The sequence below is a fragment of the Simochromis diagramma genome, unplaced genomic scaffold (assembly GCF_900408965.1).
Source record: "Simochromis diagramma unplaced genomic scaffold, fSimDia1.1 OVJJ01000753.1, whole genome shotgun sequence".
NCBI lineage: Eukaryota > Metazoa > Chordata > Actinopteri > Cichliformes > Cichlidae > Simochromis > Simochromis diagramma.
In genome coordinates this window covers 17199255-17226000 of record NW_024387523.1, presented here as the reverse complement: position 1 = coordinate 17226000, position 26746 = coordinate 17199255, and the positions used below count along the sequence as shown (strand labels likewise).

The 26746-nt window shown below is 41.2% G+C and overlaps 1 protein-coding gene and 1 pseudogene across 4 annotated transcripts; both read right to left on the bottom strand.

The window, feature by feature from the left end:
- Window positions 1-291: 291 nt before the first annotated feature.
- On the bottom strand, window positions 292-24187 carry LOC120726790 (gap junction beta-3 protein-like). Of its 4 annotated transcripts, none has more exons than XM_040020732.1 (3): window positions 24129-24187; window positions 1551-4252; window positions 292-801 (listed from the first exon to the last, which is right to left on the bottom strand). In XM_040020732.1, exons 2-3 carry the CDS (start codon window positions 1938-1940, stop codon window positions 394-396), a joined length of 798 nt encoding a protein of 265 aa, XP_039876666.1. In that variant the 5' UTR covers window positions 1941-4252; window positions 24129-24187; the 3' UTR covers window positions 292-393. The 4 variants fall into 4 exon arrangements, with proteins under 4 accessions (XP_039876666.1, XP_039876667.1, XP_039876664.1 ...); XM_040020733.1 differs by lacking the exon at window positions 24129-24187 and adding an exon at window positions 5267-5379 and having other exon boundaries at window positions 1551-2028; XM_040020730.1 differs by lacking the exon at window positions 24129-24187 and adding an exon at window positions 5267-5375.
- Window positions 18306-24186, bottom strand: LOC120726788 (annotated as a pseudogene).
- Window positions 24188-26746: the final 2559 nt, after the last annotated feature.

The window sequence follows — 26746 nt, the reverse complement described above, 5'->3', positions numbered from 1 at the left end:
TTATGGTTGACAATGGTTCTTGTGCAAGAATAAAAGAGATTTCCTTCAAATCTTTTCATCTCCACTTACTGTGTTCAAGAACGTGCTGTGCTTGGCCAGTCACAATTTACTTTTGGCTAGTGATGCACAGGCTACATAAAAGCATGAATACAGAGACACACTCATACAGACACAGAACATACATGCACAAAAAATAGCTTCCTCTTTGACCCACAATTTTGCTGACGATGCATGCTGAATTTCGTTTAACATGGTAATATTTACAAATCACGGCGTACTTCTTTTGTTTTCCATGAGCAACAGTTTTGCAAGCAGTCGGAGGGATTCATTTGCTTCCAGTGGCACCTGGAGTTATTAAATTAGTTTTTCAGAGTAGCCCGAGCAACATGGTTCTTATTTCGTGGTTGGTGTCTCCTCAGTCTTGATGTTATTCAGGTTCTGGTTAGACACTGTTGGATCCACTCTCAAAGATGATCTAGACTTGTGCCTTGGATGAGGTGTTGACGATGACTTCAACTCACGAGTCTCTTCATCTATTTTCTCAATGATTCGTTTCTTGACTTTCTTGCAGATGAAGTAAAACATCTCACAGATACACATCAAGATGCAGACAGCAGAGGACACCACCATGAAGAGAGTGAAGATCTTCTTCTCTGTGGGGCGGGATACGTAACAGTCCACTATGTTCGGGCAAGGATCCATTGAACACTTTAACAAACGGGGTAAGTCGAACCCTTCGTGGATGTAATAAAGGATGTAGAGGAAAGCAGCGTCAAAACTTGCCTTTAAAACCAGGCTAACCTATGAGAAAACAAATGAGTGTTAAAGTAAAGTAAAGTCCAAGTGGTTTCTCAGTTGATAATGGCTGTGTTTGGCAGGTTTAATTTTAAAGGTTCAATAATTACTGTAACTTATCTCAGCCACTTGTTCAAGCTCTTATTATGATGTTTAGCCAGTTACAAAAAAAAAAAAAAGATAAGTGACCCTATGTAAAATTTGTAACCTAAGTGAGGACCCTTCATCCTGATTATCTAGAAAAGAAAGATTCGTGATATTACCAAATACCAAAATATACCAAAATCAGTCAAAACAAACTGAACATTTGGTATTATATGGCTGTTTAAAGGAAGAAAGAATCGAATGACTGCAAATAGAGATGGGCTCTCTCCAAATATCGATAATTAAGGCTAGTCTCAGTATCAGATTGATACTAGGATGATATGATCTGTACTTTTTTTCTGTCCTCTAATTTCAGTATATGTATATATGTAGAAATGTTTAGAAGCATTTTTGTGCTGACTGTTACATCTATTTTTCTATAGTCTAGTTTAGGTAGGTAGTATTAGTATCTTGGTATCTGCATCTGCAATACTTGATATTGGATAGATACCAAAATACCACCACTCTTGCAAAGTCATCACACATACAACTTCACATCAGTTTGGAGGTGTGGTGAAGCTTGTTGCTCATACATTATAATTGCTAATCTCCTTCTATGTGTGGCATACACAACATAACTGGAATTAAACATTAGCACCCTTCATTCTTACCAGGTATGTCCACCACAGCCCTCCACGTTTCTTCCCAGGGCGGGCATACATGTGTTTACCCTCATGGGTGGTGGTGTACTTTAAGTCCTTCATCTGTCGATATTTGACATGGGCAACAACCATCAGTGACGGGCATGTGACGAAAATGAGCTGCAGGGCCCACAGACTGATGTGGGAGATGGGGAAGAAGTGGTCATAGCACACGTTGGTGCAGCCTGGCTGTCTAGTGTTGCATTCAAAGTCTTTCCTTTCATCAGCCCACACCCGCTGAGCCGCCACCACAAACACCATCACCCGGAAGATGAAGACCACTGAGAGCCAGACCCGACCGAACACTGTGGAGTAATTGCTGACCCCACTGATAAGGGCCTGCAGCCAGTTCCAGTTCATGACAGATGCCCTAGAAGGGGAAGTGAAATCTGAGGGGTATGATTGATCTCCTCAAGAGATCAGGTGGAATGAAGTTCTTGATCCAAACCTGACCAGTCAAACAAGAAAATATATTAGAAGAATCTTTGTGGTTAAAACATTGAAACAGTGTCAGTCAGGGATTTGTAACACACACACAAACACACACACTTGCTAGGAGTCATTTAAAGGCTACTTCAAATACTCAAATTTTTTCAAGCTCCAAATAGCCAGAATATATTATTCTATGATATTCAATTACATTCTGTTTTATTTATTTACTGCCAAATCACAACAATAATTGAACAGCAAGGTCAATTCTCTACAATAAGACAGAGAAAACCCCCAACAATCGTATGACCTGTTTGAGAGACTGGTTTGGCGATAGTGGGAAGGAAAAACTTGCTTTTGACAGGCAGAAACCTCCAGCAGAACCAGGCTTAGAAAGGGCAGCCATCTGCCATGACTGGTTGGGCGTGATAGGAGGAAGACATGATAAACACCAGCTGTGGAAGCCAGAGATTAATAATACCTAATGATTAAATGTAAAGAGGTGTATAAACATATGGAGAGTGAAAAAGGTGAGTGAAGAAAAAGACAGTCAGTGCATCATTTCCTCCAGCAGTGTCTGTCTCCTGAGTTTTGGTCCTGGTTCCATAGAAGAGGGGCCTGAAAGCTAAATGCCCTAATTCCCATTCTACTTTCAAATACTCTGGGAGCCACAAGTAACCCTTCAGTCTGAGAGCGAAGTGATCTATTGAGGTGATGTGTATGGGATCTTTAAGATAAGATGTAGCCTGATTATTCAAGACCTTGCGTGTTAAGAGAAGGATTTTAAATTTATTTTTGAATTTATCAATGAGCAAATGAACAGAAGCCAATATGGGAGAAATATGCTAGTCTTTCCAGTCACTGTCAGTATTCTTGTTGCATTTTGAATCAACTGAAGACTTTTCATGGAGTTTTTCAAACATCATAAACATAATAATGAATTACAGTAGTCCAGACTAGAAGTAATAAATGCATGAACTTTCAGTTTCACTCTGAGACACTGGATGTTTCTAAATTTAGAGATATTGCTCAAAAGCAAGAAACCAGTCCTACATAATTAATTAACATGCACACTGAAGATCTTATCAAAAACGTCTCCAAGATTTCTCACAGTGTTACTGGAAATCAAGGTAATGCCACCCAGAGTAAGTATCCAGTTGGATATGTATTTCAAAGGTTTTTAGGGCTGATACAATAGACATATTAAGGTTAGTAGTCTCTGAGTTCAAGCTGATTTAAATCCTCAGGTCAATTTTGTGATGCTTTCAGTGGGTGCGCCACTGTCTATGAATGTGTTTGTCTGAGTAATTCAACAACAGTAACTATGAAGCCACTGCAATTTTTCTCTGGTATTGTTTCCCAAAAGTAACGCATACAATCACAAACAAGAAAACTGTTCTGAACAACTGATAAGCCAAAAAATGAAGTTTGAGGAATCAAGCTGTTGTGACCACAAATACGATTTTGTTATTCCTTGTTTTTCTTTTGCTTTTGGTTTATAATCCACCTGCCATCAGTGAGTGAGTCACCATCAAAGCTCCTCTTTGCGGAAAGAACCAAACCCACACCTGCAACATTATGAGTGAGCTGTTTGAAAGGACATCTTTGTTATCCCATAATTTTGATTAAAATATTAACATGTGCATTTAACTGTCCAAACTTTAAAATTGTATGTGTTCTGGGAAACATACACAGTTTAGGATTTTTGAAAGTTTTGAAACATTTTAATACAAGACATAAAGAAGTTCTGCTGTGCTACAAACAGGTTTCAAAAACAAGAAGCAAAAGCTTCTCTTTCACATTTACATCTCATTCTGGTAAATGCACACAGCCTGACAGGGAACATGTTGGATAATAGCTTCACTGTCCACTGTTCCATTTCAGTTCTGTCACATCTAATCCCGACTATTTGAATTCAGAAACACTTTCTCTCATCTCAGCATCACTATAGAGATATTGAGCTGTCAAATCAGTTGCTATTTTCTCTCTTATCCAGCATTCCTGACTATTAAATTACACAGCATAAAAAGACTTGACTCAATGAATTCCTTCAGAATCACAACATGGGCTACTGAAGGCAAGACACATTCAATTACTGCCGAAGTTGCCTACCTTTTACCTCTCCTTCTAATGGACAATACAACCAGCAACATTAATCTCACAGTGTGCCTCAGCCGGGGCCTCGAGACTCAGATGTTCGGCCGCCATCAGGATGATTCTTAAAGGAAATCTTCTGGCATCATCTTAAAAGAAGAGCTACAGATGCTTAAAGGATTTATAAACACACAGCGTTGTCACTTCATCGTGACAATGCAGACAGCTTTCTCAATTTGCCCCTGTCGTAACTAAATGTCTTAAAGAGACTAGGATAAATTAACATCCATAAACATAACAAAGATTACACTATGGCTGCAGTTTGACGCATGAACCAATATAATTCAGACTCTATTCTGGCACTGCCACAGATGTTTGAATACAACTTGCTCTACTGGTTGAGCAAGTTGCCACTTTACCACTCTAACTCTGCTGCGCTCACTCTGTGGACTCCTTTAGAAAGCAGTTAAAAACATTTATTTAATCCATTTTTCTGTTAATATTCTTTTTTAATTTCTCTTTTTCAATTGATTTTATTATAACGTGGTGTTCTACTGATATTAATTGTGTTTTAATTGTCATACAGCCCTTTTATGTCTCTGATAAAGGAGCTATATAAATAAACATACTTATATTACGTTTCAGTACATCAATAATACATTGTCTGTATGAGTCAAAGCTCCTAGCTAACAAGGTGAGGTGGAGGTTACATTGTGTGGCTTTTGTCTTTTCTTTTCCCCTTTTCATTCCACCATAGCTCTTTCTTAGTTTTCCTGAAATTCACAAATCTTGCCTTTAAAAAAACCCACTTTCAGCATGACTTTCTTCCATTTTTCAAGATAGCATGAATCATTTGGAGGAATAAAGCACAAGTAATCCTAGTGTAGTTTTTTTTGCACTGCTTCCAGTTATCTCTCTTTACAAATCTTATTCTTTTGCACGCATCAGGGCTGAGCTCTTCCCTTTGCACATGATACAACAGGAACAGACTGAGTGACATCCGTGCCCTTTTTTTATTGCCAGCCCCCTTCCAGTTATCTTTTGTCCTCTTCCTTTCCTGTATTAGTCTGAACTTAAAACAGAACTCAGCAATTCGTCTAAATCACACCTTTTTCCTTGATTAATTAATTTGTGCAAATATAGACAAGTATAAAGCACCTTACCCTGGGTGCAGGGAGCATCATTACATGAGTGCTGAGTGAATGTGATGTATCAGCTGCTCTTGACTCGATGCTCACTGCTTCTGTCTCACCTGATCTTTTAAGGGGGCTGGCTTTAAGGTGTGGCCTTGCTGGTAAACATGAAGAGCAAGAGAAAGATAGGTGGAGCATCGCTCACATGAATGATGTAGATAGTATGCGTGTTAGGCATGGAAAAAAAAAACTCTGCTCCAGGGAAATGACAGAGAGACAATTTCAGAGAAATGGAAGCGAAACCAGATAGCAGCACAAAGTCAGATAGGGCTGCCACAAACGATTATTCTGATATTCGACTAGTCACCGATTATTTTCAGATCATGCCCCATTGAATGTATATAAAGATTGTCTTTATATTTCTGATCTTTTAGAACCTCATATTCCCTCTTGCAGCCTGGGGTCGTCTAATCAGAGGCTGTAGGTAATCCCCTAAACGCGTTTTAAAACCAGAGGTAATAGCTCTTTTAGAGCGTTGGCCTCCAGGTTGTGGAATTCTTTCCCTCCATCTTTGAATTGCCTGGATTCTATTTATTCTTTTAAATGAGTCTTTTTAAATAAGTCTTATTTGTTTAGACTAGCTTTTAACTAGATTTGTGCTGTATGTTTGATTGTGCTGTTTTATGTTTATCTGTTTTATATTATTGTGAAGCACTTTGTGGTTTTTATCCTGTGAAAAGTGCTATATAAATCAATAAAGTAAAGTAAAGTAAAGTAAAGGACGTAAAACGGACAGCTTATTGCACCAGCATACATCTGCTCTTATATAACTATCAATAGCTTACAGCTTGAAAGGTTTAAGGTATGCGCTAACTAAAAATAAAGGCAAGATAATAGTTTATTAAACTTTTAATGAAATTTGCAGATTGTCTCGGTGGAATGTAATAAACGCAACCGTCTATCAAAAATATAACAGGACATTGGAGTAAATTCTCGACCATTTCACACTTCTGTTTAATTAGTTTTCTGTTTGACGCATATTCTGCTGTGTGAAAACTATAACTTTAAGGTCAGCTAAACTGAGGATTTATTCAGGAACAAATAAAACACTGAAAAAGCCAAACAATAACATTTTTAAGTTATCTAAGTGACTTATATTGTCACGGCTGGGGCGGCAGTCGTGTGGAGGGTGAGAAAGGAGGATCCAATCGCAGACAATGGCGGAGGTGCAAGTGGGTTTTATTTACAGTGCACAGAACCAAGGTGTGGGCAGAACCGAACATAAACCTAAACTGGGAAAACTAATACAAAATGGAGGACATGAAGCGAGGAGCAGAGAGACACGAATAAACATGGACTAATGCTGACTACACGGGAGGTTCACAGAGAAACACAGACGACGCGACCAGGAGCACAGGCAGACACCAACTATAAATACACACACCAGGTAATGAGGAAATGGCACACAGGAGGGGACACAGCTGGAACTAATGGGCATAACGAGACACAGACCTACAAAGTAAAACAGGAAACACCCAGACTGTTTTACAACACAAAACTCGGGGACCCGTACAGAGCACAGAGGGAGGCACAGGTAAGGGAAAAATAAACACAACAACCAAACCCCAACAACCAATACAAATCAGAATAACTAGAAAATAATAATCACAAACTCAAGGCGCTGGGTCACCGACCCAGGACCATGACAGTACCCCCCCTCCAAGGGCTGGCTCCAGACAGCCCAAAAACAAAAACAGACGACCAACCCAGGGCGGGCGGCGGGGGGCCCAGGACGGAGGGACCAAAACCAAACAAAAAACAAGCTCCAGTGATCCAAAAGAACCGTCCAAAACACAACACACACTGGAGTCCCTGAACAGGGTCCCAAAACATAGTTCAGGAGGCCGGCCCGGAGGCTGACAACTCAGGAGCCCAGAACAGTTCATCTCCGGGGGCCGACCATGTTGGCGACACAGATCCAAAAGCCGACCGCGCAGAAGGCAGCGGTGGCGACGGGGAAACAGGTCAGCCCGAGGAGCTGGACGGGCTCCTCGGGCCCTCCAGCGAAAACAGTCTCTGGACCAGTGGGCACCGGGGCCCCTGGAACACACAGGACAGAACCAGCAGGCGCACGGGCCTCTGGCAGGAACGGGTCGGAACCAGCAGGCGCACGGGCCTCTGGCAGGAACAGGACAGACTGCAGCTGCGCGGAGCACCGACCCTGCTCAGGCAGCGACAGCCGGGTGCAGTCCTCAGCTGGGTTCTTAGCCTCCAGGGATCCAGAGTCAGCTGAGGGCTGTAATTTAACCTCTGGTGAGGCCCTGGAGCAAGTAACAGTCTCTAAACCAGCCAGCTGTTGAGGAACGATTGCAATTTTAATGTGTTTGTCTCTCTGCAAAAAATACGTACTAGGAAAAGAGTCCAAAACCGGAGGCACAGACGCAGCCTCCCGTACAGAGGGAGTCGGTGAAGACGGAGATGGCATAGATGATTGGGCTAGCGGGGATACCGGAGGCCGAGCTGAATGCTGCTGTGCAGCTAAACGAGCTTGCGGCTGTGCAGCTAAACGATCTTGAGACAGCTGAGCAGGAGAATGAACAGGCAACAAACAGTTCTCCTTGTCATCTGCTGCACAAAACAAAGCCCCTGAATAAACTGTCCCACAGTCCAAATCAGAAAAAAGGTCCTTCTCACTCACCACAGCCGGCAGTCCTGAAGTCCTAATATCCGGCTGTGGGGTGACGCGCCGACGGCGCGATCGTCGCTTCCTCCCTGCCGACGGCTCCGACGGGCCGGGCAAAACCTCTGGCGGGCCGGGCAAAACCTCCGGCAGGAGAAGCTGACGTGACTGTTCTGGGGCGGCTGTAGTCCGCTGCTGCTGGACAAAGTCTGTGGATTCCCGAGCTCGCACCACCCCCCGGGCTTTATGCAGGTTGCAAATTAAGCCTGAAACTCCCTTAAGCTGGCAGAGGTAGGGATTTCCTTCCAGGATTGCCTCGATGGCTTTTAACCCCACCACTTTTGCCCTTGCGTTGGTGGTGTGGGTTATCCAGTCCATCAGGCGTTGGATGCGTGCGAGGTCGCTCTCTCCAGACAAAGCTGCTGGATCCATCTTGTGGTCGCGTCGTACTGTCATGGCTGGGGCGGCAGTCGTGTGGAGGGTGAGAAAGGAGGATCCAATCGCAGACAATGGCGGAGGTGCAAGTGGGTTTTATTTACAGTGCACAGAACCAAGGTGTGGGCAGAACCGAACATAAACCTAAACTGGGAAAACTAATACAAAATGGAGGACATGAAGTGAGGAGCAGAGAGACACGAATAAACATGGACTAATGCTGACTACACGGGAGGTTCACAGAGAAACACAGACGACGCGACCAGGAGCACAGGCAGATACCAACTATAAATACACACACCAGGTAATGAGGAAATGGCACACAGGAGGGGACACAGCTGGAACTAATGGGCATAACGAGACACAGACCTACAAAGTAAAACAGGAAACACCCAGACTGTTTTACAACACAAAACTCGGGGACCCGTACAGAGCACAGAGGGAGGCACAGGTAAGGGAAAAATAAACACGACAACCAAACCCCAACAACCAATACAAATCAGAATAACTAGAAAATAATAATCACAAACTCAAGGCGCTGGGTCACCGACCCAGGACCATGACATATATATCATATTTAAACTGAGTAGCAAAAGACCACGGGGTGGTGGGAGTCTGGATTGTGGTTGAAGGTATTTTGGACCATTCCTCTTTACAAAACATCTCTAGTTCATTCAGGTTTGATGGCTTCCGAGCATGGACAGCTCTCTTTAACTCACACCACAGATTTTCAATAATATTCAGGTCTGGGGACTGAGATGGCCGTTCCAGAACGTTGTACTTGTTCCTCTGCATGAATGCCTTAGTGGAATTTGAGCAGTGTCGAGATTAAATATTATTTTACATTCATAATCTATGTTACTATTCATGATCCTTATTATTACTGTTGCATCATTTATGATTTATCATTGTTGTCATTTCATTGACACATTTATTGAAACTGGTGATGTTATATTAAAGTCTGTATTTCAGGTGTTAGCATAAGCACATAATCTTTCATTGCAGGTGCAACTGTAATCATGTTATACACATATTGCATAATTAAAGGGTTGAAGCTCGGTCAAGTTAATTAATGGTTTGAAGCTACGGGCAGCGCGATGTCTGGCCGATCAATGGAGCAAAGTTCAGCTATTGAAAGGTTGCCTACATGTTTACAGTATAATTTACTACATATTGCCTGTGTGCATTCAGCAGGCTGCACTGGAGTTTGCCTGGTAACAGATGACGTAGAGGGGGGGTCATGCACTTAGATTAACGACACAGACACATAGCCTGTCTGGGTAAACTGATTGCAAGTGTTGTTTAAGTCTAGACAAGTAGAATAACAGGATGCATCTGGAGGAACAGAGGAAGTAGCGGTTCCTTTTTAGAATATGTACTCGCTGGAGTTACTGGTCATCATAAGTATAAATATCACACCCACCTATTGTCAGGCGGGAGATGGAGCCTGATGTTTTGCAGAGCCTATCTTCACCACATATATGTGTTTTAATAAAATCATTTGTGTTGACCCACTATGGACTTTCAGTCGTATGTCTCTTCCTCAAAATTCGAACCGCGACAGCAGTGTTTGGGGTCATTGTCTTGTTGAAAGATCCAGCCCTGGTGCAGCTTCAGCTTTGTCACTGATTCCTGGACATTGGTCTCCAGAATCTGCTGATACTGAGTGGAATCCATGTGTCCCTCAACTTTGACAAGATTCCCAGTCCCTGCACTGGCCACACAGCCCCACAGCATGATGGAACCAGCACCATATTTTACTGTAGGTAGCAGGTGTTTTTCTTGGAATGCTGTGTTCTTTTTCCTCCATGCATAACGCCCCTTGTTATGCCCAAATAACTCAATTTTAGTTTTATCAGTCCACAGCACCTTATTCCAGAATGAAGCTGGCTTGTCCAAATGTGCTTTAGCGTATCTCAAGCGACTCTGTTTGTGCTGTGGGCGGAGAAAAGGCTTCCTCTGCATCATTCTCGCATGCAGCATCTCCTTGTGTAAAGTGCACCGAATGGTTGAACGATGCACAGTGACTCCATCTGCTGCAAGATGATGTTGTAGGTCTTTGGTGCTGGTCTGTGGGTTAACTCTGCCTGTTCTCACAATTCGTTGCTTCTGTCTATCCGAGATTTTTCTTGGTCTGCCACTTCGAGCCTTAACTTGAACTGAACCAGTGGTCTTCCATTTTCTTTGAGACAGCTTTCTGTATCCTTCCCCTAAACCATGATGGTGAACAATCTTTGTCTTCAGGTCATTTGAGAGTTGTTTTGAGACCCCCATGTTGCTGACCCCCTTAAATACTCTTTCTCATTATTGGATTCACCTGTGTATGTAGGGGCAGGGGTCACTGAGCCAATTTGAGTTCCAATAATTAGTTCTAAAGGTTTTGAAATCAATAAAATGACAACAATGCCCAAATTTATGCACCTTCTTGATTTTGTTTAAACAATTATTGCACACTTTCGGCAAATCCAATAAACTTCATTTCCTTTCTCAAATATCACTGTGTGTGTCTCCTATATGATATATTTAACTGACATTTTTTTTTTATTGTAACAACCAACGATTTAAACAGGAAAATAATGACTATTGACACGGTTGCCCAAACTTTTGCATCCCACTGTAAATCCTACTACTTATTCCTGCGTCTTTCAGGACCTTACAAAGCTTGAAACAATGCATCGACGATTAAATTAGTCGTCGAAGTAATTGTTACTAGTTGACTAATCGTGGCAGCCCTAAAATAAGAAATAATGTGAAAAGTTATAATGATGGTGGATAACCAGACCGATCCACATGATGTTGCATGTGATGTAGAATGGATGCAAATCATCACATTATAATACAGAGCGTCTGATCTGCGACAGCGCAAGGACCCAGTCTCTGTTTTTAGGCGTTTAACCTTTAAATCCCACTTAGTTAATTGCATGTACTGCCCTACCGCTGTGCACAGTGATGATTGCACAGTGTAAATAGAAAACAAATGTCCAGGCTGCACTTTCTTCACCCACTCAAAGAGAAACTCTGTTACAGTATTTTGAAGTTAAAAAGCACCAGGGAAACCAAAGCTGTTGGACAAACCTATGGACATACCAGTGTGTGGACATAAAGTAAACCTAGAGAATGCTGATGCTCCACCATTTTATTAAACTTTTTCTTTCTTTTTTTAGTTAAACAAGAGGAAGGGGTGGGGGTGTGGGGGATGAGAGAGAGGCAAGAAATGTTAAGTAGACAGAGAACAGAGACTCTTATCTCTCTTATTAAAACCTAGCAGCCACATCATCTACAGCTGGCACTTAAGAAGCCACAGAAGTGGTTGTCAGTAGTGATATTACCGCATAAAAACAAGCTATTATGGGATGTAATTGTACTGACTTATAGATTTTAACATTTAAAATACAAGTGCACATTTTGGTCAAACTGCAATTAAAGCTCTGTGGTCACTTGCAGTTCTTCCCTGCTGGGTTTTCTGCTGAGCCGCCCAGTTCAACGTTGCAGGTGCTCAGCCAATCAGAGATTGCCTGTTTAACTCTGCACTGTGATTACACACAATTCTGAAAATCCAGAAAGAAATGCTTCCTGCAAAACGTTGAACTTGGACACTTGGGACTCTTGGTGGGTGCTCGGTGGGTTGTCGTTTACAAAACCCTTTAGGAAAACTGGTCCTGGATTTGGATTAAATAAACTACCCATGCAGTATGAGGAAATGCACCATTTCTTTACATAAGACATTTGACTAATACATTCTTGGCCTAACTGAATTTTGTTTTACAAAATAAGCATTAACTGTAAATACTTAAATTTAGATAGTTTCAGGCATCCAATTTCAGCGCGGGTCTGGTGTGCTTATTTATAGTTCTATATTCTGTATTTGTGGACTCCAATAAAGTAGCTTTCCTTGATCCTTTCTCTCTTACACTGGTCAATTGTGCATCCCCTCACTTCCTCCACTGTCTGAAACGTGCCATTTTAGCTAATTCCCTTACATTTGAAGACAGTTTTCTCCTTTAATGGCACACGAGCATGTTAATGCTGCCCATGCACAACTACTCATAATACCAAGTACTCATTCTAATATACAAGGTTACCATGTTACTTGTCACCAAGGAAACTATGACGAGCTATTACTGTATAAAAAGAAGAAGAAGGAAAGCATAAAGAGTCATTTTCTGTCTTGCTGACGTCCTGGTAAAAAGTAAAGAGGACATTTTATGCTCATTTAAACACTATGAAAAAACCTCTAAAAACAGTTTTGTCTGATTAGAGATGCATAAAGAACTGTTTTCTAAACTCTCAATGTTTAGGAGAGGGAGATTAAATTTTAGCAAGGTGGACATCAATTTCAGAGAGGTTTTGCTAAAAATGCAGGCTCACAAGTGTTTTAGAATAGAATAGAATAATCCTGTAATTGTCCCACAAGGGGAAATTTGGTTGTAACAGTAGCCAGAAAGACACATATACAAACAAACAGTACACAGGACACAGAACAGAAACATACACAATTTTTCTTACATATTTACATATGGACAATGTTTACTATAAACAGAGTACTGTACAGTTATTAAATTAAATAAAAATAACTACAGATAAGAGGCAAACCAGGTTGTAGTGCAAATCGGTTGATTAAATTATTGCAGTTACAGCGCAGATGTAAACATCTATGTTTGTTGGGAGCGGTTTTGATTGTACAGTCTGACAGCTGCAGGGAGGAAGGACCTGCGGAAACGCTCCTTCATTCATCGAGGATGCAGCAGTCTGTCACTGAAGGAGCTCTGCAGTTAAGCAACATTTACATGCATGGGGTGGGAGACTCTGTCCATCAGAGATGTTATTTTGGCCAGAGTCCTTCTGTCCCCCACCACCTGCACTGGGTCCAGGGTGCATCCCAGAACAGAGCTGACCTTCCTGATGAGTTTATCCAACCTCTTCCTCTCAGCTGTCGATAAACTGCTGCTCCAACATACAACACTGTAAAAAATGACAGATGCTACCACAGAGTCATAGAAGGTCTTTAAAAGCGCTCCCTGGACTCCAAATGACCTTAGCAGGTAGAGTCTGCTCTGACCCTTCGTGTAAAGAGCATCAGTGTTGTGGCTCCAGTCCAGTTTATTATTCAGGTGAACACCCAGAAGAGTATCAAGAATGAAAATGTATCTCACTGAGACAGTAGATGAATACAGGGAGTGCAGAATTATTAGGCAAGTTGTATTTTTGAGGAATAATTTTATTATTGAACAACAACCATGTTCTCAATGAACCCAAAAAACTCATTAATATCAAAGCTGAATGTTTTTGGAAGTAGTTTTCAGTTTGTTTTTAGTTTTAGCTATTTTAGGGGGATATCTGTGTGTGCAGGTGACTATTACTGTGCATAATTATTAGGCAACTTAACAAAAAACAAATATATACCCATTTCAATTATTCATTTTTACCAGTGAAACCAATATAACATCTCCACATTCACAAATATACATTTCTGACATTCAAAAACAAAACAAAAACAAATCAGCGACCAATATAGCCACCTTTCTTTGCAAGGACACTCAAAAGCCTGCCATCCATGGATTCTGTCAGTGTTTTGATCTGTTCACCATCAACATTGCGTGCAGCAGCAACCACAGCCTCCCAGACACTGTCCAGAGAGGTGTACTGTTTTCCCTCCTTGTAAATCTCACATTTGATGATGGACCACGGGTTCTCAATGGGGTTCAGAACAGGTGAACAAGGTGGCCATGTCATTAGTTTTTCTTCTTTTATACCCTGTCTTGCCAGCCACGCTGTGGAGTACTTGGACACGTGTGATGGAGCATTGTCCTGCATGAAAATCATGTTTTTCTTGAAGGATGCAGACTTCTTCCTGTACCACTGCTTGAAGAAGGTGTCTTCCAGAAACTGGCAGTAGGACTGGGAGTTGAGCTTGACTCCATCCTCAACCCGAAAAGGCCCCACAAGCTCATCTTTGATGATACCAGCCCAAACCAGTACTCCACCTCCACCTTGCTGGCGTCTGAGTCGGACTGGAGCTCTCTGCCCTTTACCAATCCAGCCATGGGCCCATCCATCTGGCCCATCAAGACTCACTCTCATTTCATCAGTCCATAAAACCTTAGAAAAAACAGTCTTGAGATATTTCTTGGCCCAGTCTTGACGTTTCAGCTTGTGTGTCTTGTTCAGTGGTGGTCGTCTTTCAGCCTTTCTTACCTTGGCCATGTCTCTGAGTATTGCACACCTTGTACTCTTGGGCACTCCAGTGATGTTGCAGCTCTGAAATATGGCCAAACTGGTGGCAAGTGGCATCTTGGCAGCTGCACGCTTGACTTTTCTCAGTTCATGGGCAGTTATTTTGCGCCTTGGTTTTTCCACACGCTTCTTGCGACCCTGTTGACTATTTTGAATGAAACGCTTGATTGTTCGATGATCACGCTTCAGAAGCTTTGCAATTTTGAGACTGCTGCATCCCTCTGCAAGATATCTCACTATTTTTGACTTTTCTGAGCCTGTCAAGTCCTTCTTTTGACCCATTTTGCCAAAGGAAAGGACGTTGCCTAATAATTATGCACACCTGATATAGGGTGTTGATGTCATTAGACCACACCCCTTCTCATTACAGAGATGCACATCACCTAATATGCTTAATTGGTAGTAGGCTTTCGAGCCTATACAGCTTGGAGTAAGACAACATGCATGAAGAGGATGATGTGGACAAAATACTCATTTGCCTAATAATTCTGCACTCCCTGTATATCACTTCATGTTTTTCTTCCTGAACACCTGGCAGAACACATTTTAGGCTAAAGAGAAACCTGTTTCCTAACTCCTCACAAGAAAGTGCAAAAAGTCTTGTAGAAACGGGACAGTTGAGCCAAATGAGCAAATCACTGGATGAACACTGCTGGAAAGCACCATTTATATGTCCTGAAATGTTAGTTTACATCCTCACAGCTTGGATAGTCTGCATACCATCTAGCAATAGATGCATGGAAAAGTCTTAATGTCCCTGCACTGAAAGATTATGAGTAATTGGCTGAGAATGTGAAAGCATATTTTCAAAATGACAAAGCTACTAAATGAGTGCCAAAGCCCCATTAGGGAATGCATGAAATAAAACATTGGAAGAGGAACAACATTCCTTCCCCAAAAGTCCCTCAACTGGGCTCTTAATAATAGTAATAATTAGAGATGGCACGATACCACTTTTTTATGTCCGATACCGATACCGATATCATGAATTTGGATATCTGCCGATACCGATATGAATCCGATATAGTGTGTTTTTTAATCAATAAAACTGTCTTTTAATATCTTGCTGCATTTTGTATAAGTTCATACTCAAGTTTAAATAAACAACAGCACTAAAGCTATTCTGTTATACCTGTGTGTAAAAAGTACACTGCGCCCAAAATATTTCATAGTTCAGCAACACTGATCAATCTAATAAACTTAAACCTGCTCCATCCTTCCTATTCTGGTATTTTAAAGAGTACTTAGCAGAAATATTAAGCAACCTAACTAATAGGGTTCCAACTACCAGCAAAAAAAAATAAAAAATAGGGAACCACCCTCCACTTCGTGATGCTTAATCGATGTAATCAACTTTAATTTGATGCAGTGTGAAAAAAAATGCACAGAAATAAATTATTTTTTCAAGAATAATTAAATAGATTCAACATCTTTCTTCAACAGAATTGCAGACTGCACAGATGGTACTTTCCCAAAGGAAAAAGTACTATAGCTTACTAGGGTATATTAGACTTAACAGTTACTATATACAGTAATGGACTCCTATACATTTTACATCAGATTAAAACTTTGGGTGTAAGATTCAGATAATTATTTATTAAAAGCTCGACATTTTAAATGAGAATAAGAAAGAAAAGTATGTCTTTGTGCCCCCTTTTCCCTGTTAATGCCCTATCGGCCCCCCTGGCTAAACTTTGCTAGATCCGCCCCTGCACAGTTACCAGCCGTCAGCTGCCTAGAAAAAGATCCTCGAGTAGAAAGTAATATTAAATAAATTCTAACAACAGCTTATCAAGGTTAAACGTGCTGCTGTTGTTCAGCCGCTGGTTTCCTCTTTCTGGTGCAAAGTGGGCCAAAAACAAAGAAGAGAGACGGACTCGCGACAGAAAAGCCGATCAGCTGATCGTTAAGCAGTTTCATGAAGTAGCGGCAGGAGAGAGAGAGAGAGAGAGAGAGAGAGAGAGAGAGGCACTTGCTCCATATATCGGTTGTTAAGCTTAAGGCGGGAATGCTTTACAAACATTCAGAGAGGAACTTACACACTTGCTTTACTTCTCTCTGGGATCACTTCCTCGGAGATGAAATGCTGGTTTGGTAGCGAGACTACAAATACACACAGCCGCTGTATCACGTGACCACACTGCTCCGACGTGCTACGGTTATGAGACGAGTTACGCCATGTCGCAAGTTTTGTGAGGTGCTTTTTTGATATTTAATGGATCGGATTACATTTTTTTATTTCTCGCCGATATCCGATCCAGTAATTTAGGTCAGTATCGGACCGATACCGATACGTAATATCGGATCGGTCCATCTCTAGTAATAATAATAACAACTTTATTTATAAAGCACTTTCAAACAAAGTGCTGAACAGTTTTTTGAAGATAAAAAGACAAATACATAAATAAAAGTAGTGCAGAAAAAACAATACAACTTAAAAACTGATAACATTTAAAAACTGATAGGCATAGAATTAAGGCACATAAGATAGAGTAAACAAGGGAGTCTTTAATTTGACTTTAAAAACCTTCACAGAGCATACTGCCTACCTAATTTCTTGAGCAAGGTTCTTCTACAAAATGGGGCATGAAAAGAAAAAGCATGCTCCCCAATAGTCTATTTTCTGGCTTTAGGAACTTTTAGAAGGCCAGTATCCTGAGATCAGAGAGCTTGGGGTGGAACAGAGGTGCCAAAGGTCAGAGAGATACGAAGGTGCCAAACCATTTAAAGCCTTGTAGATGAGCAACAAGACCTTAGAACCTGCTCAAACTTCACAAGGCAACCAGTGAAGAGATTTCAGTAATGGGGTAATGTGCCCAAATTTCCCAGTTTTGCTGGAGATTTAGGAATTAAAATATCAAATACAATTCCTAAATGGTCTAAAATAGATAAAACACAAGATTCAGTCAATGATACATTAAGTCCATAACCCAAGACAAGGTCTAGAGTGTGGTCTTTAGGTGTTGGCCCAGACACAAATTGTGTGAAATTTGTTAATTAATCTTAATTAATCTCACAGACCGAGATGGAACAACTTCAACTTTCTCCGATAGTTGAAGTTGCATAAAGAACGGTAGGTGGTGCTTCTCTTTTGCTACAATGAGATAGCTGACTTCATCTAACTAGCAAATCTTGTCCAGGCTCCGTTGGTGATACAGTTTTTTTTTTAATGTGTATGATATTTTTGTCCAGCGATTTTAAAGCCGGCCCTACAAGCGCATCCAAGAATAACATGCAGCTTATCTCAGAACTGTCGGTGAAAATTATTCTTGGAGCTAAGTTTAATTGAGCTGCATTTTATAGAGGTGCAATTTCACCATTTGTGTATATTTTCTAAGTTCACTATTTCGTCATGTGTTGAGAAAAACACAGATTTTAAAATTACATTGTCTAATATTTACATTTAGCATATAACTGCAACATTCTTTTTTCATTTTTTTTAAGACTCTAAAGGACTTGAAATTCAAAGTTTCAGACTTGTGACTTTATTCAGACTTTTACACCAGTGACTTGAGACTCGACTCTGACTTGCCTGACATTACTTGAGACTTGACTTGTGACTTGAGGATAAAGACTTGAGACTTACTTGAGACTTGCAAAACAATGACTTGGTCCCACCTCTGATTCCTGAGCCGCAAGACCACATTAAAATAATAAACACTGACTGTCAGGCGTTGTGTGGAGGCGAGGAAGAAGGAACCCAAACGCAGGACTCGCAGGTACAGAAATGACGGGGATTTATTGGAGCGGGTGAATGAACAAAGCAGGAACGAAGGACTGGCTGACTGAAAGACTGGATGAATGGCTGGCTGACTAACTGAACATACATACGGGGAGACGACAGGAACATCACATGTACATCAATGACACGATATGGATCGGATGGAACTGAGGACTTAAATACACGCTGGGTGATGAATGATTAGAAACCAGTGAGTACGCAGCTGAACTTAGTCTGACTAATGATACATGGAAATAACTGGAACACAATACGCAGGCGGTATGCTGGCACAGAAAACACAGATGTGAAAATAAACTGAACATGACAAAACAGAAAACACTGGGTCAACGACCCAGGAACCCTGACACTGACTAACTCGCTATTTCCAACCGAAATGTTGTTAAAGAATAGCAACAGTTTACAGTGTAACACTTAGCTAACCACAGCAGACAAATGAATAACCGAAACTAGTTGTGGTGCTGTTAGTTCTGTCATATTAGCCAATAAAGGAGATAACAAACTCAATAAACAACATTAATATGTTATTATGAAGACAAAAACAAAATGTAAAATGCAGGAATTCAATACTTGTCCGTAGTTGAAAGCCGTTACTTTTTGACAGCGTCCGTAAGGGCAGAAATGACGACGTCCGGTTTCCGCTCACCATTGGTGCATTGTCCTATCTATCAAAACCGCACCCGTGTCCTCTGCTTCTGATTGGACGGTAGTGTGGAAAAACGGATGACGCCAGAACAAGTATGGCGGGATCATATGTCTATCTCTACTGTAAAGTACTTGTGAGTGACTCAGTGTGTAATGCTATGGTGAATAAAGGGTTTACTTACAGCATGTACTTTTCCTAACTGACAGGCAGTAACCATTTGATAATTGTAAAATGCTTGAAAAAACAATCTCTGTGTTCAGGAAGGTGCTCTGCTTTGTCAGTCTGTATTTTCAGGTAAAGTTGTTCACCATCTGTTCTGAATCTACATGAGTTTAGGACCTTCAACCTTTTAAAGTTTAATCCATTAGAAGGACCTTATCTAACAGCTTTTACTATTGGCTACTGATGCGCAGGTTACATAAAAACATGAATACAGACACACACATCATACACATATAAAGAATCATTACTCAAAAATAGCTTCCTTTTCATCTGCAATTTTGCTGTCGATTTCCATGCAGAATTTCGTTTAACAAAGTTTTATTTACAAATCACTGGGTATTTCTTTGCCGTTGAGTAACAGTTCTGCAAGCCGTTGGAAGGATGCATTTGCTTCCAGTAGCACCTAGAGTTATTCAATTAGTTTTTCAGAGTAGCCCGAGCAAGATGATTCTTATTTCATAGTTGGTGTCTCCTCAGTCTTGATGTTACTTAGGTTCTGGTTAGACACTGTTGGATCCACTCTCAAAGATGATCTAGACTTGTGCCTTGGAAAAGCTGCTGACAGTGGCTTCAGCTCGTGAGTCTCTGCGAACGCCTGCCTGTCTGCATCTGTTTTCCTCTTGATTTGTTTCTTGACTTTCTTGCAGATGAAGTAAAACATCTCACAGATGCACATCAAGATACAGACAGCAGAGGACACCACCATGAAGAGAGTGAAGATCTTCTTCTCTGTAGGGGCGTGATACGTAACAGTCCACTATGTTCGGGCAAGGATCCATTGAACACTTTAACAAACGCGGGTAAGTCGAACCCTTCGTAGATGTGGTAAAGGATGTAGAGGAAACCAGCATCAAAGCTTGCCTTTAAGATCAGGCTCACCTATAAGAAGACAAATGAGCGTTAAAGTAGGAAAAAATCTCATGGATTGCTAATGACTGTGTTTGACAGAATTAATTTTAAATGTTCAATAATTGCTGTAACTTATCCCAACCATTTGTCTAAGCTCTTGTTATGACGATTAATTAGTTTAAAAAAATAAAAAAACTAAATGACCCTATGAAAAAATTGGAACATAAATGAGGATTCTTCAACCTTCTATAAACTATATAATGAAAATTCCTGATATTTACCAAAATCAGTCAAAACAAAAGTGAACACTTGGTAGAGATGTTTCTAAACAGCAAATGAAAGTGAAATTAAAGAAAAGAAAAAAGACACCATGTTACAGACATAATAGTCCCACATTCCACTGTAGGGATATATTATATGGCTGTTTAAAGGAAGCCTTGAAAGCATAGAACCACTTAAAATAGAGTTTCTTTCAGTATCAGATCAATACTAGGGTGATATGATCTGTACTTTGTTTCTATCCTCTAAGTTCAGTATATATATATTTAGAAATAAAAAAATACATCAGACATACACTGTGAAAAATATCTGAATGTCTTTGCAATACTTGATATTGATAGATACCAAAATTTGCATTATCGTAGACCACTCTTGCAAAGTCACACAACTTCACATCAGTTTGGTGGAGCTTTTTGCTCACACATTATAATTGCAAATCTCCTTCTATGTGTGGCATACACAATAACAGTGGAATTAAACTTTAGCACCCTTCATTCTTACCAGGTATGTCCACCACAGCCCTCCACGTTTCTTCCCAGGGCGGGCATACACGTGTTTACCCTCATGGGTTGTGGTGTACTTTAAGTCCTTCATCTCTCGATATTTGACATGGGCAACAACCATCAGTGACGGGCATGTGACGAAGATGAGCTGCAGGGCCCACAGGCGGATGTGGGAGATGGGGAAGAAGTGGTCGTAGCACACGTTGGTGCAGCCTGGCTGTTTAGTGTTGCATTCAAAATCTTTGCTCTCGTCACCCCACACTCGCTGAGCCGCCACCACAAACACCATCACCCGAAAGATGAAGACCACTGAGAGCCAGACTCGACCGAACACTGTGGAGTAATTGTTGACCCCACTGATGAGGTCCTCCAGCCAATTCCAATTCATGACTGCTGCCTTGGAGGGGGACAAGGGGACAGAAATTTGAGGAGTATGGTTGACCTCCTGAAGAGATCAGGTGGAATGAAGTTCCTGATCCAAACCTGAGCAATGAAACAAGAAAATATGTTAGAAGAATCTTTGTAGTTAAAATACTTGAAGCAGTATGATGCCAGTCAGTGGTTTGTAAAGTCCTGGTCCAAAAAGTTAAATATAATAAAAGCCTCTAATTTAAGTTAATTTCCTAAATAAAGATAGAAAGAAAATATTAACTTCAAGTACTGACTGAGACTGTAGTGTTTAGCTATATACAATGAGTTCATATACATGATACACACACACACACACACACACACACACACACACACACACACACACACACACACACACACACACACACACACACAATTCTGTTTTATTCATTTAGTACTAAATAACAACAACAGGTGCACAGTAAGGTAAAGACCCTACAATAATACAGAGGAAACCCCTACAATCATATGACCTATTTGAACAACTGCTTAGGCGACAGTGGGGAGGACGAACCCTCCAGAAATAAAATGCTCAATGTGGAAGGGAGCCAGTGATTAATAATAACTAATGATTAAATGCAGAGAGGTGTATAAACACATGGTGAGTGAAGTAGATGAGTGAAGAAGTAAAATTCAGAGCATCATGGGAAGTTCTTCAGCAGTGTCCGTGAGTTTTGGAGCTGGTTCCACAGAAGAGGGGAAGAAGAGCCCTGATAGCTAAAGGCTCTACTTCCCATTTTACTTTTAAATACCCAAGGAACCAGAAGTAAGCCTGCAGTCTGAGAGTGAACTTCTCTATTCTATTGAGGTGATATGGTAGTATGAGATCTTTCAGATAAGACGTGGCCTGATTTTTCAAGACCTAGTATGTGAAGAGAAGGATCTTAAATTTAATTCTGGATTTAACAGGGAGCCAATGAATAGAAGCCGAAATTAGAGAAATATGCTATCATTTAGTCCCTGTCAGTGTTCTTGTTGTAGCATTTTGAATCAACTGTTGACTCTTCATGGAATTCTTTGAACATCCTGATAATAACGATTTGCAGTAGTCCAGCATGAACTTTCAGTTTCACTCTGAGACAGGGTCTCTGGAGGCCAATGCAATGCCATCCAGTGTATCTGGTTAGATCTAGTTAGATACATATTTCAAAGATTTTTTGGGATGAATATAATAGCTGTATTAAGCTTAGTAGTGAGTTCAAGCTGACATAATGGCTCAGAAGTCATAGCAAACAAAAAACTCGACATGGAGTGTGCCTTTAAAGATTTCAGTATTTTAATTTTTTTATCTTGTCAACTCACAGCATTATGATCATCCTGTACATTTAGTGGCTGATGTTTGTCATGTGTGTGCCAAACTGTGTATGAGTGCGTTTCTTGGAGTATTTCTACAACAGCAACTACGAAGCCACTGCAGTTTTTATCTAGTAATGTTCCCCAAAACTAACACATACAATTACAAACATGTAAGCTATTCTTAACTACTGATGAGTTAAATATGAAGTCTCACGAATTAAGCCATTGCGACTGCAAATATGTCAGCTGTTATGTCAAATATGTCATGGTTATTGCTCATTATTCTTTTGCTTTTCTTTTTTAATCTCTGTCTCATCCCACGAGTGAGTGAGTGAGTCACCATCAAAACTTTGCGCTTATGGAAAGAACCAAACCCACACCTGCGGCATTATAAGCCAAATCTTTGAAACAACATCTTTGTTATCACATGAAATCCCATGTACAGACTAAGGTTTTTTGATTTTAGGATTTTTAGGATTTAGACATAAAGAAGTTCTGCTGTGCTACAAACAGGTTTCAAAAACAAGAAGCAAAAGCTTCTCTTTCACATTTACATCTCATTCTGGTAAATGCACACAGCCTGACAGGGAACATGTTGGATAACAGCTTCACTGTCCACTCTTCTACTTCAGTTCTGTCACATCTAATCCCGACTATTTGAATTCAGAAACACTTTCTCTCAACTTCTCAGCATCGCTATAGAGATATTGAGCTGTCAAATCAGTTGCTATTTTCTCTCTTATCCAGCATTCCTGACTATTAAATTACACAGCATAAAAAGACTTGACTGAATTCCTTCAGAATCACAACATGGGCTACTGAAGGCAAGACACATTCAATTACTGCCGAAGTTGCCTACCTTTTACCTCTCCTTCTAATGGACAATACAACCAGCAACATTAATCTCACAGTGTGCCTCAGTCGGGGCCTCGAGACTCAGATGTTCGGCCGCCATCAGGATAATTCTTAAAGGAAATCTTCTGGCATCATCTTAAAAAAAGAGCTACAGATGCTTAAAGGATTTATAAACACACAGCCTACTACCATCGTGCAGTTGCCATTCATTGCTATTCACAAATGTAAAAGGCATGTGATTTTTGTTCATACAAAATGCAAACACAGACTGCAGTGATTCTCAGTGAATAAACAAAACCTCAGAGAGAAGAGCATATCTTGTCTAAAGGGAGGTGACCACAACTTGTTTTTCTGTTTGCTTTGAATACAACTTGCTCTACAGGTTGAGCAAGTTGCCACCTTACCACTCTAACTCTGTTTCGCTCACTCTGTGGACTCCTTTAGAAAGCGGTTGAAAACATTTATTTAATCCATTTTTCTGTTAATATTCTTTTTTAATTTCTCTTTTCCAATTGATTTTATTATAACGTGGTTCTCTTGGCACATGATACAACAAGAACTGAATGAGTGAGACTTGTGCCCTTTTTATTTCGCCAGGCCACTGCTTTCCTACTACTATATTTTTGTCCTCATCCTTTCTTGTATTAGTCTGAATTTAAAACAGAACTCAGCAACTGGGCTACAAAACACCTGTTTCCTTGATCCATTAATTTGTGCAAATATAGACATATAAAGCACCTTACCCTGGACACAGGGAGCACCATAAATGTATGAATGTGATGTGTCAGCTGCTGTTGCCTCAATGCTCACTGACTTGGTTACATCTAGACCTTGAGAGGGGGCTGGTTTTGAGGTGTGGCCTTGCTGGTAAACACAGGGAACCAGAGGGAGATAGGCGGAGCGTTGCTTAGAAAAAGTTACATTCTCTCACCTGACGGTTTTAGTTTGCATGTTGGGCATGAAGAAAACTGCCCCAGGGTATTTTGAGGAAAAACGAGAAGTGACAGAGAGACAATGTCAGAGAAATGGAAGGGAAACCGTGATGCAGAAAGATAGCAGCACAGCAAAGAGAGAAAAAATGCAAAAAGTTGGTTGATGATACATAATGATAACAAATATATTCAGCAAAAAATGTAGGTGGATAACCAGACCGATCTGCATAGGTCTGATGCCGACGTGTGATGCAAAAATGGATGCAAATAAGCACATTGCAATACAGAGTGTCTGATTTACGAGAAAGCGCGAGGACCTGGTCTCTGATTTCAGGCATTTACCTTTAAAATACTTTTTAGTTACTTGCATTGACTGCCCCACCACTGTGCACAGTGATGATTATATAGCCTAAATAGAAAAAAATGTGGATTCCAGGATGCACTTTCTTCGCCCACTCAAAAGCAAACTCTGTTACAGTAGTTTGAAGTTAAAAAGTATCAGGGAAACCAAAGCTGCTGGACAAACTTATGGACGTACCAATGTATGGAAATAAAGTAACATGGACAAAGGCACTCAGGCTGCCTTGACATCCACACAAGACTGTATCCACTGCGTGGCTTTCTCACGCAAACTACTCTGACAGGCTAACCTGTTGGGTGGCGACCCTTCTGTTTTTTGAGGCTGCTGCGGCGCAAGGAGAAATTGAGATGCCTGATGATTTGGCTGCAACCCCAGGCCCAGGCTGGGCAGGAGCAGACCCTCAGCCCATCGGAGAATGTGAGCTTTTCCCCCATGCTGGAGTCACCTGGGGAGGAGAAGATAACGAGGATGGAGATGAGGAGTCGGCTGACTCAGAGCTCCTGGTGCCTGACCACGAGGAGGAAGTCTCTCTTGGATCTCGACATGCAGGTCATGTGCAAGCGCAAGCTTCTAGGCTCAACATCCCATGGCCCGCTGTACAAACCGAGGTTGTAAAATCTCGTAAGATTTTGCCTGTTTTCCCGGAGCTACTCAATGAGATAGCAGTGACGTGGAAAGCAAAACCTTACAGCGAGAAACACCGCATCGCAGGGAGCTCGCTGCTGTCGGATTGAGGGGATGGAGTTTATTGGCCTCCACCAGATGCCACAAGTGGAGCTGTTGGTAGCGAGCCATCTTCACCCAAAGACGTCTCTCCCCTCCAAGGCAGACCGCTTCCATTCTAGCCTTACGGATAAGTGTTACAAGGCAGCGGCTCTGACGGTAAGAGCCCACAACTATGTTTAAGTCTCTGGCAGTGTTGCTGAATATGCCAAAGCAAGATCAGACACGGATGGGGTGCTGCAACTGAAACCTGCGGTTTGTCTTTTCTGGTCAGTGAGTGGAGAATTACACAGGGTGGTCTGCAAAGAGAGCTTTAGGATGCTTCCTCCCTCTGTCCACTTCATCGTCTATCCACAGGATTTGCAGGGCTGGCTCAATCAACGGCTGCGACACCACTAAGATGTTTTGAGAAATATGCAAGCAGGAGATGGTGGATGCTATATTACTACTACTATATTACTTGTAACTCTGTAGCAGACAAAAGTTTGATAAAGTGCCATGTAAAAAAAAGAAAACAAAAGATTAATTCCATAAGTTTCAAAGAGATTTACTTTATATATTTTGTATAATACAATATATGTGTACGAATGACTGGTAATAATTGAAACTAGCTAAGTAATTCCTAAATGTGTGTAGATGAAGGGAAATAATTTTACCTGGGTATGATTGTGTCTGATGAGCCTAAGGTACAAGACATGCCAGCGACAATGATAAAATTTTTCTAGCTTCTCGAAAATTAGAAACATACAAAAAAACGGAGCAACATTTCTGTGTCCATTTTAAAGTTTTCGTGCTGTGGCGCCAGCGACCAGAAAAACGCAGAAGGGCGGACTTGAACGACAGCTAGAAGGCTGTCCAATTTCACAGCCACTCCTACCCGGCCGTGATGGACTGAGTAGTCTTCCTCATACAGAGAACCCCCCCTAAAGAGCTGGCAGCAGGGTGGTGATGACATCTGAGCAGCTACAAAGGTGGACAACCAAAGATCCCATACTCTCCCGAGTGCATGAGAATGTTCTGAGAGAATGGCCCATAACACAGCATCCTAATTTTAAGCCCTACAGACAGAGACAACAGTAGCTGAGTGTGTAGGATGGGTGTGTGGTGTGGGGGGCTAGGGTGGTGATACCACAATGAGGTCGATGCCCCCTGTTGGAACAGCTACATCATCCACACCTGGGAATGAGCCACATGAATGGCTTGGTCAGAAGCTACATGTGGTTGCCACAGATGGAGACTGACTTGAAGACAAGGTGAAATCCTGCGGTACGTCAAGAACATAGACACAGCCCTCAAGAGGCACCGCTACACCCCTGGGAGTGGCCGGAGAAGCCATGGAGGAGAA

Bases quoted from the DNA above. Each gene is read 5' to 3' on its own strand.
- LOC120726790 (XM_040020732.1), bottom strand. From the start codon at position 1,940: ATGAACTGGAACTGGCTGCAGGCCCTTATCAGTGGGGTCAGCAATTAC. The intron at 802-1,550 runs GTAAGAATGAAG...GTTTTCTCATAG, and splicing joins GGCTGTGGTGGACATACCTG to GTTAGCCTGGTTTTAAAGGC.